General features: G+C 37.9%; 1 protein-coding gene across 15 annotated transcripts in view; it reads left to right on the forward strand.

Moving 5' to 3' along the window:
* The window catches only part of EP400 (E1A binding protein p400), a 50,473-nt gene extending 33,352 nt beyond the window's left edge, over window positions 1-17,121 (forward strand). For 5 of the 15 annotated variants that reach the window (XM_026058738.1, XM_026058741.1, XM_026058744.1 and 2 more), the window contains 24 exons: window positions 19-130; window positions 817-960; window positions 1,281-1,439; window positions 1,713-1,796; window positions 2,417-2,548; window positions 2,654-2,698; window positions 2,808-2,961; window positions 3,408-3,649; window positions 4,205-4,378; window positions 4,618-4,665; window positions 5,679-5,815; window positions 6,383-6,439; window positions 6,552-6,630; window positions 7,223-7,423; window positions 8,484-8,529; window positions 8,622-8,731; window positions 9,342-9,546; window positions 10,070-10,233; window positions 10,601-10,807; window positions 11,105-11,300; window positions 11,748-11,878; window positions 12,560-12,727; window positions 13,479-13,556; window positions 14,622-17,121. In XM_026058738.1, the coding sequence (XP_025914523.1) occupies window positions 19-130; window positions 817-960; window positions 1,281-1,439; window positions 1,713-1,796; window positions 2,417-2,548; window positions 2,654-2,698; window positions 2,808-2,961; window positions 3,408-3,649; window positions 4,205-4,378; window positions 4,618-4,665; window positions 5,679-5,815; window positions 6,383-6,439; window positions 6,552-6,630; window positions 7,223-7,423; window positions 8,484-8,529; window positions 8,622-8,731; window positions 9,342-9,546; window positions 10,070-10,233; window positions 10,601-10,807; window positions 11,105-11,300; window positions 11,748-11,878; window positions 12,560-12,727; window positions 13,479-13,556; window positions 14,622-14,894 (3,346 nt within the window). In that variant the 3' untranslated portion in view covers window positions 14,895-17,121. Of the gene's footprint in view, window positions 1-18; window positions 131-816; window positions 961-1,280; window positions 1,440-1,712; window positions 1,797-2,416; window positions 2,549-2,653; window positions 2,699-2,807; window positions 2,962-3,407; window positions 3,650-4,204; window positions 4,379-4,617; window positions 4,666-5,678; window positions 5,816-6,382; window positions 6,440-6,551; window positions 6,631-7,193; window positions 7,424-8,483; window positions 8,530-8,621; window positions 8,732-9,341; window positions 9,547-10,069; window positions 10,234-10,600; window positions 10,808-11,104; window positions 11,301-11,747; window positions 11,879-12,559; window positions 12,728-13,478; window positions 13,557-14,621 lie in introns of those variants that run through there. The other 10 variants (XM_026058739.1, XM_026058742.1, XM_026058745.1 and 7 more) reach the window with 7 other exon arrangements.
* Window positions 17,122-17,332: the final 211 nt, after the last annotated feature.

Genomic DNA, 17,332 nt, shown 5'->3' on the forward strand with positions numbered 1-17,332 from the left:
TTTCTAATTTTTTTTTAGGCTTGTCAGTGGTAATTCTGTAGAAGAGAAGCTTTTGAAAAATAGCACAAAGGATTTGATCAGAGAAGTAGCTGCTCAGGGAAATGACTATTCAATGGCCTTTTTAACACAGGTAAGTTAATACTCAAAATATGTTCAAACACCTGTGTTGGAGTGTTTGATAAGAGTTTACTAGAAATGTGTTTGGACTAGGATTTGATAGATAAGCATGTTAGATTTCATCATTGCTTTAATTTAGGTGTTAGATAGTATTTGAGAAAATGTGGCGCTATCTGCTAATGCTCTGTTGCTTGCACAGTGATGCATAGGCATCACCCTTGTGACTTAATGTATTCTGACTTCTGTCTGGCTACAGAATTCTGCAGAGCTTGCAAGCATAAAAGTTTCAACAACTTTAAAAATGTGAGATACAAAATTTGGTGACCTAGGCTCTCCATTGCTGGTCTAAAGGTGCGGATGACTGTGACTGCACTGATGAAGCTAGTCCATCCTCTTCTGCCACTGCTGGTATGGCAGTGCCAGAGAGTAAAGCATGTATATCTGACTTCATTGTAAATTATCTGTTAGCACTTTATTCTATATTCTATTCTATATAGTCCTACAAGAGAAAATTACAGAACAGACAATGGACAATTTTCCAGATATAATAGATAGAGGTTTATTTTTTCTTTAATCAGTATATAGTTTGTAAGTTCACATGAACCTAAGTTAATTCAAGTAAAATAAATAAATAAACCCAAAAAACAGAATTGTCCTGAAAACTGAACATACTTCTCTTTTCTTCTTCTAATTACCAAGCAAACAATTCAGGAGTTGTTTGAGGTTCATTCTCCCATGGAGGATTCTGGATTTAGAGTGAAAGCAGAAGAATTTGTAGTACTTCCTCAAGAGCCATCTCCAGCAGAAAACATTTCACCTAAAGTTGCAAGACCATTCATAGAGGTAATTAATTAACACATATGTTAGTGAGGAGGGGAGAAGATACAGCAGTGTGACGTTTTCATTAAACAGCTGCCTTATCTTTTTTATTTGGGTAAATTTTATCAATGTTTTCTGTTAGTTTGATGGGTTTTTTTTCATTTTTCTTACCAAAAAATTACAAAAGCACACTGTTGAATAGTATACTTTCTTGGGGACTGTTTCTCCTGCCTCAGCAGAGATTTATTGCAGACATTTGTGTTGGACTTTAGTGAACTTCTCTTTGGCTTTCTTTCCACATTTTTTGAAGCTTTCATTATTTTTAAAATACGTGTTTTTGAAAGGCCCTCAACAGTATTGAACAAGAGGATGAAGAGTCAAATGATCAGGTACAGGAAATAGGACCCGAGTCAAGCATTGAACCTTTAATCTCAGAGCTCTGCGAGACAAAATACATTGAAGAGCCCTCACAGTTGCAGGAATTAGTTGCTGTTGTGGATCAGGTACCATGCCTTTCCATGAATATTTGGCTAAAAAGTAATGTTTAGTTCAAATATCTCAATTTCTTTGCAGTCTTGCCTTAAAGAAGCTTTATTTTCTATGGATTTGATACTGCCCTCAATAAAATGATGGGAAATCTCCTACTGACTTAAGTTGTTAAGCCAGTAGAAAGGAAGATTAGTTTCAAGGAGAGCTTTAAAGCACTCTCCTTCAGTTAATCTTTCTTTCTTTTTTTCTGCAATACTAACTTGTTTTTCCTTAATGTGTTCTCTCAGCTTACTCCAATTGAGAAGTATGCTTTGAATTATTTAGAGCTCTTCCACGTTTCTGTTGATGAGAATGAGCCAAGGTTGAATGAGGTAAAACAACAAATCTCTCTATTCCATGTTGTTCTATCACAGTACGTACTAGCAGAGTTATATTTTCAATGTGAAGTGGAAGTTCCTCCAAAGACATTGGGTTTGTTGTAGGCACTTCTGGGTGTACTTACCTTGCTTAGTATACTTATGGAGCACCAGAATGCCTTACAGGGAACTTGTCTTCTTGTGATTCTCTTGTTTTAAGGAGGTGCGAGTTCTTAATTCTTATTTGTAAAATAGGAATAACATTCTTCAGCACAGCTCAGCAACTGTCTGTTGTTGTTGATAGCAGGGAAAATTTTCATTAATTTCAGTGAGGCTGCTCGTTTGAGTAAAGTTAAGCACAGGTATCCATTTGTGGAGTTATGTTCTGGTTGTCTTTGTTGTTTAACTCAAATTCTGAGTTTGTATTATTTTGAAGGTTTAAAGATCCTCACAGTGATGGAAAAAAATCTCTTATTAAGTGATTATGAAAGGCATCTGTTAAGAAATTGCTTTAAGTTTTCTGTGCCTGAAAATATCAAAGTTTAAGGAATTTGTCCATGAAAATACAAATCGACAACTTTTAATCCAGTGTCTATTACTGCATAAAGTTTATAATGAGCCTGGCTTTCACCTAGGTGGAACTGAAAGCTGCAAAGAAAGCATGGGAAGTTCAGCATATGAAGGTGTTAAAGGAAAAGGAGCAAAAAATGCTTTGGGAGGATGAAGAAGAACTTCTCACCTACACTCGGGAGGATGCATACAACAAAGTAACTCCTGATCATTTTTGTATTTCTTCTTGGTTATTCTGAGAATACCTTTTCCTTCAGGGTTCAGTCAGATCATTTGAATTGTATTCTCTTTTTGTTTTGTAGGAATATGTCTACGAAGGTCCAGATGGACAAACTGAAATAATGCCAGTACGTAAAAGAAACACCAGGCGGTCAAAATAGGCTTTTTATTTTTTGAGAAATAAAGATCAATGATTAGCTAATACATTGCACTAACTACAAATTACGTTCTGTATAGCTTTGGACTCCCCCCACTCCACCTCAAGATGACAACGATATCTATATTGATTCTGTTATGTGCCTGATGTATGATACCACCCCAATTCCAGAATCAAAGTTGCCACCAGTGTATGTCCGGAAGGAACGTAAACGACACAAAACAGATCCATCTGGTAAATATTTGTTCAAAACTGTTATGAGGTCTGTTGGTAAGAAATCATGATTTTTTCCTTGTGACTGTATGTCTGGCCTTGAGAAAATCAAATGGGGCAGATTTGAAGAGATAAAAATTCTTGTCTCATGGTGGTCTTAAAGCAATATAATCACAGGAAACCCCAGTTCTTATAGTGAGTCTTGCTATTTAGACGTGGGTATTTTTGCTTCAAAAAGGACAGTTTTAAAAAACAAATGTTCTGCTGTGTGAATTAGGACAGGTTTGGTATTGCTTTACAAAGGCTCTGGCTGTTATGTTTTGTTACGGACAGTGTGCTTTTAAGAAGCAGTGCAGAATACTCTATACATTTTTAGATAGTTTAAAGAGTAGTTTGCTGTTACAAATAGCAGAAAATCAAAGAAAGGTAGTAACCATTTGCTAAGAATGTCTTTTTTTTAATCGTAGCTGCAGGTAGGAAGAAGAAGCAACGTCATGGAGAAACAGTTATTCCTCCTCGTTCACTTTTTGACCGAGCAACTCCAGGAATGTTGAAAATGAGACGAGAGGGCAAAGAGCAGAAGAAAAACATCTTGTTGAAACAACAGACACAGTTTGCAAAGCCTTTGCCGACTCTTGTCAAACCAGCTGCTGAGGCTGGACAGGATAATCCTGAGTGGTTGATCAGTGAAGACTGGGCACTTCTGCAGGTTAGACGATACCTGCGCTTTCTGCTTTTTTAATGTATTGTATTTTAGCTTCTAATTTCAGAAATGGCTCTTTCTGCACATCGTCTCTTCAAGGTCATTTCTAATTTCTGATGGCTAGTTTGCCATTTTGCTAACATAATTTGAAGCAGATTGTGTATCACTTGTGTTCCTTTAAGGATAAATTAAAACTTAAACTACGTAATGCACGAATATGTCCTAGTTTTGTTCTAGGGACCACTTCCTGTTATGTCCTACATTAGTTGTGGTGTTTGGACATTGGGTAATGCAACTAAAGTTCTGCCCATGTTTGGGCAACACTTGAATGGCAGCTCTATGCCCCTCTTATACCGATCCCCAAGTGTTTTGTTGCACATTAGTCTGCATAACAGCATTTTACGCTTACTTATTCTTTGTGAACATAGGTGAACCCACGGCCTGAGCTGCAAGCTATTTGTGTCATTGTAGTAATGGTGTATGGATGCATGCAGATAAGGGTAGGTTTGGAAGATTGGAATGGTTTGTCATCTGAAGTTTTTGTACCTTTATCTCTTCTAGGCAGTGAAGCAGCTACTGGAGCTTCCTTTAAATCTTGCCGTTGTATCACCAGCACACACTCCCAATTGGGACCTTGTTAGTGATGTTGTTAACTCGTGCAGCAGAGTCTATCGCTCACCAAAACAATGCCGAAACAGATACGAAAATGTCATTATTCCAAGGGAAGAAGGAAAGGTGAGTTTACATAGAAATGATGCGTCTTTTATACCTTAAGTTTGTAGAGTTTTTTCCTTATCTCTGTAAACACTTGTTTTTGTTAAATGTTTCAACAGTGTAAATAAATAACTTTTAAAAGTTTATAAAATTATCCTCATCAGGATTTCCACTTATTTTATGTGATTTCTTTGAAAAGAAAAAGCACCTGAACAAAATCTTCCACAAAAGATCATCTAACTTTCCTTCTTATTTTACAGCTAATGTACGAAGCTAATCCTAAAAAGAAGACAAAAAGTATTTATAAGGTGTGCATTGGTATTCTTTCAAAATCAAATCTAGACACTGTGGTATTTAGCAGCAATGGAGGTGGGCAGATAATTCATATGAGATCCATGTTGAGTGTTACTTGAGTTCTGAAGCATCAATTAAAATTCCAAATTTATTTTTCCTTTCTTTGTTGATACAGTGGATTGACACCAGACTTCAGCTTTTGGATTTGATAGATAAATTTTAAATCATCCAAGAAGTTTGTGATTTCACTTAAACTGTAGTGGGTATTTTTCCATCTAACAACCACCATGTAACTTACCCTGATTATTATGATGATACTTAAGATCTGTAAGAATGTATTTCATGATAGGATCTAAGTGGATTATAAATATATAATGAATTTAATGCTTGAAGCACCTCTTTGTAAATGGGGATAATATGCTACAGAAACAAAAATAAATTCAGTGATTATAAACAACTTCTTCCAAACTATACAGCAATTTAGTGATAGAACTGGGTGTAGAGTCTAGAACTTCTGACCATAGTCCCATTCTCTGACTAATAAGCAGGTTTGTCCCTGACTGGCAGTTGCTGCTTAGGAGAAGCCAAATATTAGAATGGCATGGTGTGCTGGATGTTAACATAGCTTTGTTAGGAGAGCAGTGCAGTGATGGTTTTATTATACTATGTGTGCGCTATGCATAACTATAAACTAATGGGCTCTTGGTTTGGGTATTGAATTAAGCTTGCAAAATCTAAACTAAAGCAAAGATTCTTTTTCAAATTAGAGTTTGCCATTTTGTATGTCCCCAAGTGCTGATGCCAGTGTGACCGTGAGAACTGCTCCTTATTTTGCTTTTTCTTTATATATTTCCCATAGAGTTTTGTGTAACAGTAAGTTATCAGTGACACGAGGCAGAAACCAGTCTGTGATAGATATGTTGGAGTACGTTTTTAAATAATCTACAAGCGCACCATGTGTTTATACATAGACAAAATGCAGTGTGGGTGTGTTCACAATTAAAAGTTGGTTTGTTTTCATTTTTAGACTAAAAACAGTCGCCCCCTTCGCACCAATCAGATATATGCTCAAGATGAGGGTGCCACCCACACGCAACTTTATACTAATCATTTTGAGATGATGAAAATGATTGCAGGGAAAAGAAGTCCACCTATCAAACCTCTGTAAGTTTAACTGGGATCATCCAAACTCCCTGTTTCCACAGATCTTCAAGATACTGTGTTTTGAATTGCTCTCACAACCAGCCGTTATTTCACATTCTGTTTCAAACTACTGTTTTCTTTCTCTGCTCTTGAACTCTTTCCTTGTGTCCTGGCCTTGTGTCATTGGAACACCATTGTATTTCATGGATCTGGGTTAACTTTTACTCATGGCATTAATTTCTTTTGTGTGATTAAGAGCAAAAAGGCACTCATTTGTGATTGGGTTTTTTTTTTCATCTACTTTATAAACTATACTTTCCATTTGCCTGAATTGCAAACATTCTGATGTTAATGTCGTTTAGTAGCACATTCTGTTCTATGTATATTCCTACAGTAACTTTTACTATATTCATTTAATATTTACTCTAAGTCTTCCTTAAAATGTTTATCTGTATGCAGGCTCCAGTACTGATGGGAATACCATGAAAACCTCACCAAAACTGCAGTGTAATCTTCTAAAACATGTGAAATTAAATGTTGTTTTTAAGGTTTTTCTGTCTCTAGTAATACAGTTTTGCTCAATTTCAGACTTGGCATGAATCCTTTCCAGAAGAATCCAAAGCATGCATCTGTGCTTGCAGAAAGGTGGGCACTCTGTCTTAAAGGAGTTACAGATTAAATAAAAAGTGGTTTTTTTTAACTTTCAGTTTTTATTTCTAAAATATTGCATGCTTTGTTTTCTTATCATTGTTTGTAGTGGAATCAACTATGATAAACCACTTCCTCCGATTCAAGTTGCATCCCTCCGAGCAGAACGTATTGCAAAAGAGAAAAAGGTACAGTCAGCTATATGTATAACTGCAGTAATTAAACAACTAGACAAGAGGTAGAGGAAGTATGAGAAAAGCTGACGTCTGGGAGAAGTTTGCTGGTACAGTAGGTGTCACGGGCAGGTGCAAGTTGCATGCATAGTAGGGTTTGAATATCCAGTCTTGAAGCAGGACCTTTCCCTGGGCCTGTATGTCAGGTTCATATTTTTTAGTTACCAGCACCTTTTTGAAAAATACATTAAAAAACAAACAAACAAACAAAAACCCTTCCACCCTTGTTTTATTCTTGCCTGCTTTGTATTCTCCTTTCTTTTATTATTCAGAAGATACTTTTCCTGGCTTGTTGATGGTAAATTCACTTGCTTGTGTTATGTTCTAAGCCATAAAACCATGAGTGCGCAACTTGTAGTTTGAAATTAGTTAGACCGTGTAACTTGGAGTTAGAAAGCTACAGTGAAGTCAGATTTGTATGCTCTATCTGCATGCACATATATAATACATGCTTAGAATGAAAGCTTTTTTTTTAAAAAAAAAAATACATCCTAATTGTTTTGTGCACTGTTTTGAAGACTGTGAAGCTCACACTTTGATTTCCTAGGCTTTGGCTGAACAGCAGAGGGCACAGCAACAGACAGGCCCTCAACCTCAGCAGCAACAAGCTGGCCAGCAGCAAGCTCAGCAACCAGCCGTACAGCAAGCACAAGCCCAGCCTCAGCCACAGGCTCAGGCACAGGTAGTTCAGCAGCCGCAAGCGGTAGTACAGACTGCGGTAACTACTGTGGCCAACACAGCAGTATTGGTAAGAAAGGGAAGGCGTGGTGCCTCTGATATAGTAATTTCAGTTCTTCTTTGTGTATCATATTTGCATGGGATTTTTTTGCTCGGAAGGTGAGAATTTTAGGTTGGTATAGTGAAACAAAAACTGTTTTTCTGTTTTGAATATGCCAGGTATCTTTTTTTGCTCATTTATTAAGACTGTGTTCATATCGTGATTGCCGTAGACCTTGGCATTCAAGAGTGAAAAAAAGCCATGTCCTTTGCAAAGGTTTTATATCCCATTAAGTTTAGACATTAATTGAAGTCTGAGCAAATACATTTACACAGTAAATAAAAAATGTTTATCCAGAGAACTTGGAGGATAAAGAGACTTTTGGGTATGGTTTTAGTGGCTAACAGCATAAAATAATTTTGCTAAAAGATTTTGCTAAAGTAGCTAAAAACAAAGGTTGAGTAAATTAAACTTTGCTGGGGAAGTGGAATGTTACAACCATTGTAGGTCCTAATGCAACCACTGTAGGATGCATTAGTGCAGATATGCAAAATTTTCATGGCTTCTTTAAGCCTAGAATCTGTTTTAATGAATTTGATGCCAGGTCTGAGGCTTGTATTTTTAGAGCCCACCCTATTTGCATGCTAATGTGTGCAGGCAGTGGTGATCTTAATTTGCTTGTTGAAGGTCTAGAGTACAGCAGTTATTAAAGAGAGAGAGAAAGGGCTATGACCCACAAGTGTCACTATGTGTCAACTACTCAGTGATGTTTGTGTGTGAGCTGTTACCTGCAGTGTGCCAGAGTAACATATTACTCCCTTATTTTGTTATAGAGGATGTCAAATGATATTAAATTTACCATTCAGCTGCTCTCCAATTGCTTGTTTGTGTGGCACACCCCTAACACATACATAAATTGTATTAAGTAAAATGATTGAGCAATAATAGAAGTATCTATGCATTTTATTGTATTTTTTTTAAATTCTCACTTCTGGCAAAGAGCATTGCGTTAAACAGCACAGAAGCATAAGAGCTATGTTCATTTTTTTTATTGTTTTCTGAACGGTTACCTCAATTGTCTTCTAAATAGGCGGGCACAATCAAAACAGCAGTTACTGGGACAAGTATACAGACTGGTAAGAAGACTTTATAATTGGGCATTGGAGATGAGAGGACATTCAGATTTTTATTTTTTAAAATCTCATGTTTAATCTTGGGTTGTTTTCAGCTACAGTGAGTGGAAATGTCATAGTGAATACAGTTGCTGGAGTCCCTGCTGCTACCTTTCAGCCCATCAATAAACGCCTGGCTTCACCTGTTATACCCGGAACACTGACTGTGAGTAGATTGCAATGCTAGTTGTGTCCCTGGTCTGATTTTGGTTGCAAGTTGTATCAGCATATCTGTTTTCTGCATTAGCTTTCCATGTTATCAGAAACTTTGTTCCTTGCCAACTTCATGTGCTTCTTGTGATTCTGTATGCAACCCCTCTTCCCTGCCAAAAAAATCAGAACGCTCTGTGACAGCTTATCAGAGCATAGTACCTAACTGATAGTGCTGCTAAAAATGGTTCATAAACGAGTGCTGTCATAGAAAATGGATCATGTCATTGTCATTTCCAGCCTATAATTGTTCTGTGCTTTGTTAATTATGATCTTTATTATTATTTTAAGGGTATAAGACTGTAGAAGATAAAAATATGAAAGGTAGTAAAATCAAATTTCTGTAGTGTGGTTAAGGTCTTGGTGATCAGCCTGTTTGAAAAAGATTTAACAAGAAGCTGATTATGATACATATCCGACCAGATAGGCATGTTAGAAAGATTTGGGCCTACTTTGCTTTATTTTTTGTATTTGTTTCTAAAACTGTACAGTCTGTTTCCAGAAGATTCTGTAGTTTTATGTGAGGTGTGAAAACTGTGAGCAATAATGACTTTGTTCCTCTTCAGACTTCGGGAGGCACCGCAACTGCACAAGTGGTACATACCCAGCAGCGAACTGCAGCAGCGCCTGCTGCTTCCACCGAGCTGGTGACGATAGCATCTACCCAGGGGGTTCGTGCGGTAACATCAGTGACAGCATCCGCAGTAGTAACTACAAACTTAACACCAGTGCAGACCCAGGCAAGATCTTTGGTGACTCAGGTCACACCAGGTAATAACCAGGCGTTTAGGGTTTTTTTTTTTCCCTAGGGTCTGTAAAAGCCTCAGAATTCTTATAGTTTACTTGACCACCACTTGACCAGCCATGATATTGAAAGTCTGTAATTGCTGGCAGCACTATTAAACAATGCTACAATTTTTAACTTGCTTTTTGTTGCTGCTCAAATTACATTTTTCTCCAGTGAGTATTTCTGGATAAAGTGTTGCAGTAGAGAATTGCTTGGTCTGCAGGCATTACAATTAAAAAAATGATTATTAATAAACTAGCAGTACAGTGTTGGAATTGACTGCCTCAACTAAAAACCATTATGAAGAAAGGAATATATAATTTATTATTTACTCTGCTTTTTCATCATGTTTATGCTAATGTGTTCTTATTTGTAGTCAGACCACAAACGGTGCTGGAGCAGAAAAATATGCATTTAACAACTCAGCTTTTCAATTGAAATCAGTGAATTAAATTGAATGTTGAAATTCTTCCTTCAGAACCTTTTTTTTTTTCTCTTTATTCACAGCTACGCCAACAGTCCAGATCTCTGGCAAAACAATCACCCCTGCGCACTTCCAGCTTCTCAGGCAACAGCAGCAGCAGGCTGCTCAGGTGCAAGTGCCACAGATTCAAGCTCAGGCACAAGCCCAGTCTCCAGCTCAAATAAAAACTGTAGGGAAATTGTCACAGGTGAGGAAACGTTCCTGAAGTAACATGGGATGTTACTCTCACTGTTACTGCAAGCATCATTAATGATGTTTATTGTAACCCGTTTTCTTGGACTAGAATGAAAGGCAGTTCTTCCTTAAATTTGATCCTTCTACAATTTCATGAACTCAGGGAGCCCAGTAGCCATTTCAAGTAGTACCACTATTGCAGTAAGTCAGGATATAAAGCATTGCGACCCACTGTATAAAGGAGCTGCATTCTTAGCTCTTTGCTCCTAATTAAAGTCTGGCATAGAATGCTTCTCCTTGAAAGCTGCAGCTTCATCTCTGTTCCTATTCTGGTAGTTATATAAAAAATTGGAAACAACGAAAGTGTTTTATTTTTGCAGGAGCAGCTGATCAAGTTGCAGAAGCAGAAACTACAGCTTCCTCAGCAGCAGGCAGCACAGCAGACACAGCAAGGGGCCCAACAACAAACAGCACAAGTACAAGTGCAACAGCAACAGCAAACTCAACAACTCACTGCTGTTACAGCACCTCGGCCTGGCGCAGTTCTCACAGGCACTACTGTGACAAACCTGCAAGTTGCTCGTCTTGTAAGTTGTTTTTGACTTTGAGAAATGGTCTTAAATACCTAATTCTCTTTGCTGATTTAAATGAGCTGGATGCTGGTCATTTGTGTACACAAATGCCCTTTACTTATGCAGTACAAAAGATACAACTAACACAAATAGCTTTTAAGTGCACCTACACTTTAGACACAATGTCAGCTGGTGTTAGTATAAAGGAGAAATTATATTCAGAAACATTTACAACTATCGTTTTAAAACAACCTGTTATATGCAGCAAATATTTTTTTGCCAGTACAATAATCTTCATTCCTTACTGCTTAGACTCGTGTTCCTGCTTCCCAGCTCCAAGCGCAAGGACAGATCCAGGCCCAAACTCCACAAGCAGCACAGGTTGCTTTGGCAAAGCCTCCAGTGGTGTCTGTTCCAGCTGCTGTTGTGTCATCTGCGGGAGTCACCACACTCCCTGTTACTGTCGCAGGAATTAGTGTTGCTATTGGGCAGCCACAGAAGGCAGCAGGTAGGTAGAGAGACTTGCTAAAACATAGTATAATTTAAAATCCCTTTTCTTTTAAATTTAAATCTGTGCATAAGAGAAGGCAATCAGATACAGTTTTTAAAATAAAGCCATAGTAATTTCATCACTTCTTTTAAATTTAAAATGGAGATACGAAAACTTGTATTTATTTCAGGACTATCTCCTGTAGTATGAACAGAATTTTTCCTGTAGCTGTTACAGTTAGAACACAATTTAGCATACTTATGCCCTTAGATGAAAGAATGTTTTTACTCCATTCTCAAAATCATATATCTTATTCCTGTTAAAATCAGTGGCTTATTGGTGCTAAGAGCTATGCAGATGTGTAAGTCTATAAAAAACACAGTCTGTGCTTGCAAGCTGTGGTTATTGGGATGAAGCAGTAAAATGAAGGCTCTTAACATTTCTAATTATTTTTGTAATTTTCAGGAGGCCAGACAGTAGTTGCACAGCCACTGCATGTCCAGCAGCTTCTAAAACTTAAGCATCATCAAGCAGCACAGCAACAGAAAGCTATCCAGCCTCAGGTTGCACAGGGTCAAGCTACTGTGCAGCAAAAGGTATTTACTGTCTGCTCTTTCTTTGAGCTTTGTAATGCTTCTGTAGTTGTAACGCTTCAGTTCTGAATTACGACGCTCCTAGACAGTCAGTTAACATTTCTGTGGGTGGATTGTAAGTATACCTGAAGAGATTGGTTCTCGTACAGAGAACAGTTTCTTCATGTGTGTTGTCAGGTGCTTAATAATTTTTCCAATAAGACTATTGTTTGGTTTGATTTTTCATGCCACAAACTGTTCTGTTTGTTTTCCGTTTTAAGTAGCAAAGATTAGGATTCTCTTTATGCTCTTCTAATATAGCCAAATATGGAAAATTCCCAAAGATTTTCACCTTTTATGATATACACCATGCAAAATATGCTTTTTCTTGAAATGTCATCTTTTCATGGACTTTGCTATCAATCAGCCATCAGTGTGGTTTTGTTGTAGGTTATAGGTTTTTCAGAGGTGTATTCCTGCATGAAGTGTGTGTGTGTGTGAGAACCTTTTCAGTAAATGCTTTAAATGATTCAGAGTGCTTGTATAAATGCATGAAAGCTTTCTCCCAGTACTCATTTTACTACTATTAAGCTTGAGAGGATTTTGTTTCAGTAACTAAATATAATTAATTTAATCAGTTACATACCTATTCTTTAAATATATATAAATGTTGTAGACAGCAATGCTTTTTTTCCTCTTCTGCAGATAAATGCTCAACAAGTTACAGTCCAAGCCCAACAGCAGACATCACAGCAACAGAAAGTAACTTATACTACACAGCCTGCCATTAAAACACAGTTCTTGACAACTCCTATTTCCCAAACCCAGAAACCAGGTGGAACCCAACAAGTGCAGGCCCAGATTCAGGTACAGGTAACACAGGTTTACACCTTTAACCTCTGCCATGACTGGAGAATAGTAAAGATGACAGGTGACTTAGCATTTTAGCCCCTGCTCTTACTAATTCTAGTTATATGTTTGTATAAATTGGCTTTATAATAAAATTCATTGATGCTGAATTTGCAACCTTGTTAGCAGGTCAGAGGAACCATCTGACCTGTAAGTTCTCCTTTCCTCTTTGAAAGAAGTAAATTATGTCACTCTTTTTTATTAAGTAGTGTATTCCAACTGTATTTAGTAGGGAACATTCAGCCAGAGTTCTTCCCATTTTCTGCTGCTGCCTCCTGACAGCTGTCTTCTTTTCTGCACAACCAGATCAGTCTAACCAAGGGACAAGTAAAGGAATTAGGAATTGGAAACCTTACTCTTTCAGAAGTATATCTAAGATAAAGTAGGCCATTAGAATTTCTGTGCTTCCTTTAATTTTATATAGTTAGTGGAGGAAATGAAAGTATGTTGCAGTTAACACTGCAGTTTAATTAAGAGTGAAAATGTGACTCTTCCCATCCTACTTAAGTTCCTCAAAACACTAATCTAAAAGGGTTTTTTTGTTTTTTGTTGTTTTGTTTTTTTACAAAAGTATGGTATTACTGAAAATGACAACCTGCAGCTTACCATGAACTGGACTTTGGAAACTTAGTAACAGTTTTGATGGTATGGTGTGTTGTTGCTATTAGCCATTTTTTATTTTGACTACATCTTTCTTTATTTCATGTCACTAAAGGTTGCAAAACTTCCACAAGTGGTCCAGCAACAGGCTACTGTTGCCAACATTCAACAGATGGTTTCAGTTTCCCAACAGGTAGGTCTTGCTCATGACAAATATGGCACTAGAGGCATGATCCTTATAGCAAGCTCGTTTATTTGGGAATATATATATTTTTTTCCTTATATGTACCATATGCAGTAATTTTGGAGAATGTAGCAAGTATCTTTCCCTCCTGTAAAAATGAATCATGTGATTACTGAGTCAGCTGCTGTATATCCTCTAGTCTGTAAAAATTTACTAGCTAGAGCAATGTTTGTTTGTCACTCTAGATAAGTTGAAAACAGCTTTTTAGTATTTTTCTGGAGCTGAAAATTAAAAAAAAAATTTTTTTGTGATGTATAGTCACATAGCAAAGAATTGAACTAATGTGAACTAATGAATGTCAACTGAGTGAATTCTTTTACAAAAATTGGGACAAAAAGAGGGTTACAAATTGCTTTGTTCCAGTTCCCAAAGCTGTGTCAAGTGCTTCACAAAAGTCAGAATGGTAGAGTATCTGCTCTGAATGTGGTGTGGTACTAGATGGGGCTAGGGCAAGAGAAGGATGAGACAGTTCGGTGTCCCTTCAACTAACTGCCTGGAAGCTCATTTAACTGTTTAAAACAATGTCTTTCAGACCATTAGCAGTAGGCATGACTCTTGTTATGTTATTGATTGGCAGGAATGATTTAACTTTGGATGGTTGATGGAGCTATTGCCCGCAGTGCACAGAAATCTGAGCCAATCAGCTTTTAATCTCTCACAGTTTACAGTGCAGTTTTTTAAGGCAGAACAAAATCTGTGACTGTTTATCTTATAATGATGATAAAGTGCTCTAAATTGACTGATAAGCACCTCAGATGTGACTGCTGCAAGGGCAAGGGAGACAGCAGGGAGTAGAAACCTCGTCAGTCATCCCAAGTTGAGTTCTCCCCTCTAGTCAGTAAAAGCCCTTAGATTATTTTTCAACAGACATCTTTCTGCTTTGTCTGGGATGCTTGTCAGTCAAGAGAACAAACTCCCATACAAATAAGATGCGCTTCTGTAGTGCAGAAATTTTATGAACACTGTTTAATGCCAGCTATCCTTTTGTAATTGCCTTGTCATCCTAATGTCTAGGTTCAAGCTCAACCCCAAACTGTGACGCTTTCTCAGACAACAGCAGGTCAGCAGCAGGTTCAAGTGATTCCTGCAACAACTGCTACTGCTCAAGTCGTCCAGCAGAAACTGATTCAACAGCAAGTTGTGACAACAGCATCTCCCCAGATTCAGGCTCCAGGTGTACAGAATCCTGCACAGACACCAGCAACGTCTGAAGCCCAAAATCAGCAAGCAAAAGTACAAATGAGGACGCCTACTGTCAGATTAAAGGCACCTACTAAACCAAGTTGAACTAGTGATTAAAACGCAATAAGCAGGGAAATACAGCATTTCTTGTTTGTTAAGCCATGGCAAAGTGAGAAGCTTCTTCAAACATCCAAATGAAGACAAATCACCTTTATTTTTTTTAACAGAAGGATTTTGCTGGTGAACATTTAAACATGGAAACTCTCACAAAACTTCAGCATGTTAGCAACTGTTTAACACTCAAAATCTGTACAAGATACATTCTGCCAGTGTTCTCTGTGCTCATTCAAACCAGATAAAGCAAACATTACTTACATTTAAATTCTGCCCAGCTACTCAAAAGTAAAATGGTGATATGCCGTAAATGTCAGTACAATTCATCTAGGTTAGCATACCATAAACTGCCTGTGGGAATATGCAGTTCTTTGCTATAATTTGGATTAGTGTTCAATATCCATGGTGAAGCCATTCAAAGAACCAAGTGTGGCTAATATAGCAAAGTATTTTCCATCTATAAAAGCTGCATGTTGTTCTCGCTTGAGGTAAATACCTCTGGAGGAACTAATTTATATTTGAAGTGCTCCCTGAAAAGTTTAGCCAATAAATGTGAAAACCTGTAAGTATATGTAATTAAAAGGAAAAAAAAATGTTTCATTCTCCATTTTTGTAAGTCTTTTAAAATGTTTGTTAGTAGTTTTGTGTACAGTTTACTGAAGCACCCAACCTGTGCGCTCATTCTCATATTTCACTTTAAGATAATGGATATTTTAGGCATGAACTGAGTAAATACTGTGTTGATAGTAGATGTGTATTAAAGTGTAGCCCATTTTTTGTAAAAGAATTGTTCAGTAGATACAGCTAAACAAATGGTCCATAGCTGTTTCTCATGGGACTTCCATAAAGGAAAATCTCAAACAGATGAAGTTTAATCTCTCAGTTTCATTCTGCTCTTGCAACATGTTTAAATGTTCAGTACTTTCTACTCTGCTTTCAGCTTGGCGGGTGGGGGGCTGGGGGAAGGGGAGAATAGTGAAATTAAATCTAAGACTAATTCTTCAATTGTGTAAAGAATAAGATCTAACTTTTGTACTATTCTTTTACTAAAGCTAATGATGAATGTATCTTCAGGTGGGTATTTTGGATGTGAATAGAGCATGGCCTCTTCCTCCAAATCAGTTTGCCTTATTGTTATGGAAAAAAAAATCCAAGCAAAAAGCTGCATAGAACTGTGGGGATTTTCTTTACTTTTCTTGCATAAAATTGCTGAAAAGCAAACTCTGTTTGCAAACAGCAGAGTGAGTAATCAAAAAGCTCTTGGTGGCTTGAATGGATTTGTTTTACTTTGGCCATAAAACTGCATGACATGTAAAATTCAGACAAGTTTATAACATTCCTTTTCTGAAGTGGTTTTAAAATTATTTTTTCATTCTGTGATCTTTTTACTATTTTAGGAGGGGAGCCTATTTACAGGCAAGGAAAACATATCTTTTGTTCTTATTGCTATATGTACACACCTCTAGGTATCCAGCAATCCAGATGGCTTAAACAAGAAAGAATACTCGGTTAAGTCCTCTGTTTTAAGTAGGATAGACGCCCCGTTCTGTTAAGATCACGAATGTAACATTGGGTCAGGCAGAGTTCCTGATTTTGTTTCTCTTTTTAATTTTATACCTCTTTTCTCCTGCATTGTATTTTTCTCGGACCCTCAGGTCTGCAAATATGGGGGGCATTGTTGTTTTTTTAACTTTGTGCATGAACAAATATTCTCCTGACCCTGCTGAACCACTGTCTTGTGCCATTACCTAAACCTCATTACTAGCAGAAAAGCTAATAATGTTGGCAATGGAGTAGTTGAAAATGCAAAGTGAATGCAATGGTAACAGATAACTGACACTGTGTACAGTATGTTGTTGCTCATCCAAAAACATTGCTTAGTTAGCCCCAGTTTTACTTTTAAGTGTTTAGCTCTTATTATGTGCATGGAAGTCGTGTGTGAGGGAACAGCGGCAGCCGCGGGAGCGCTGCTGCCTGCATCGTCGTGCTGGTCCGATTTGGTGTCGAAAGAGGCAATTGTTTCTTGTTTAGGTCAGTTGATGAAGATAAAAATCACTTTTTTTTCCTCCTTTCAATGTGTCTCTCTCCCGGGAGTGTGTTAGGAAGTCTACCTGTAAATAACTTATGAACATAAGCATTTGTACTTGATCCAGTAGGATTGTAAGGACTAGTGATGTATCCTACCTGAAGGTGTAATAAAGTGTACATTTTTATAACACCTCCGTGTCAGCCCGTCTGTACCCGCCGCGGCGCCCGCCGCTTCCTGCCGCAAAATACCGCTTTTTTCGCCCGACGCAGCGCGGGGGCGGTGGGGTCGCGAGGCCCCGCCCATCGGCGGCACGCCCCACCCCATCGGCGGCACGCCCCGCCCCCGGCGGCACGCGCTTCCGCCGGCGCGGTGTGGCGCGGCGCGGCGGCAGCATGGCGGA

Source organism: Apteryx rowi, unplaced genomic scaffold, assembly GCF_003343035.1.
Source record: "Apteryx rowi isolate R43461 unplaced genomic scaffold, aptRow1 scaffold_15, whole genome shotgun sequence".
Lineage (NCBI taxonomy): Eukaryota > Metazoa > Chordata > Aves > Apterygiformes > Apterygidae > Apteryx > Apteryx rowi.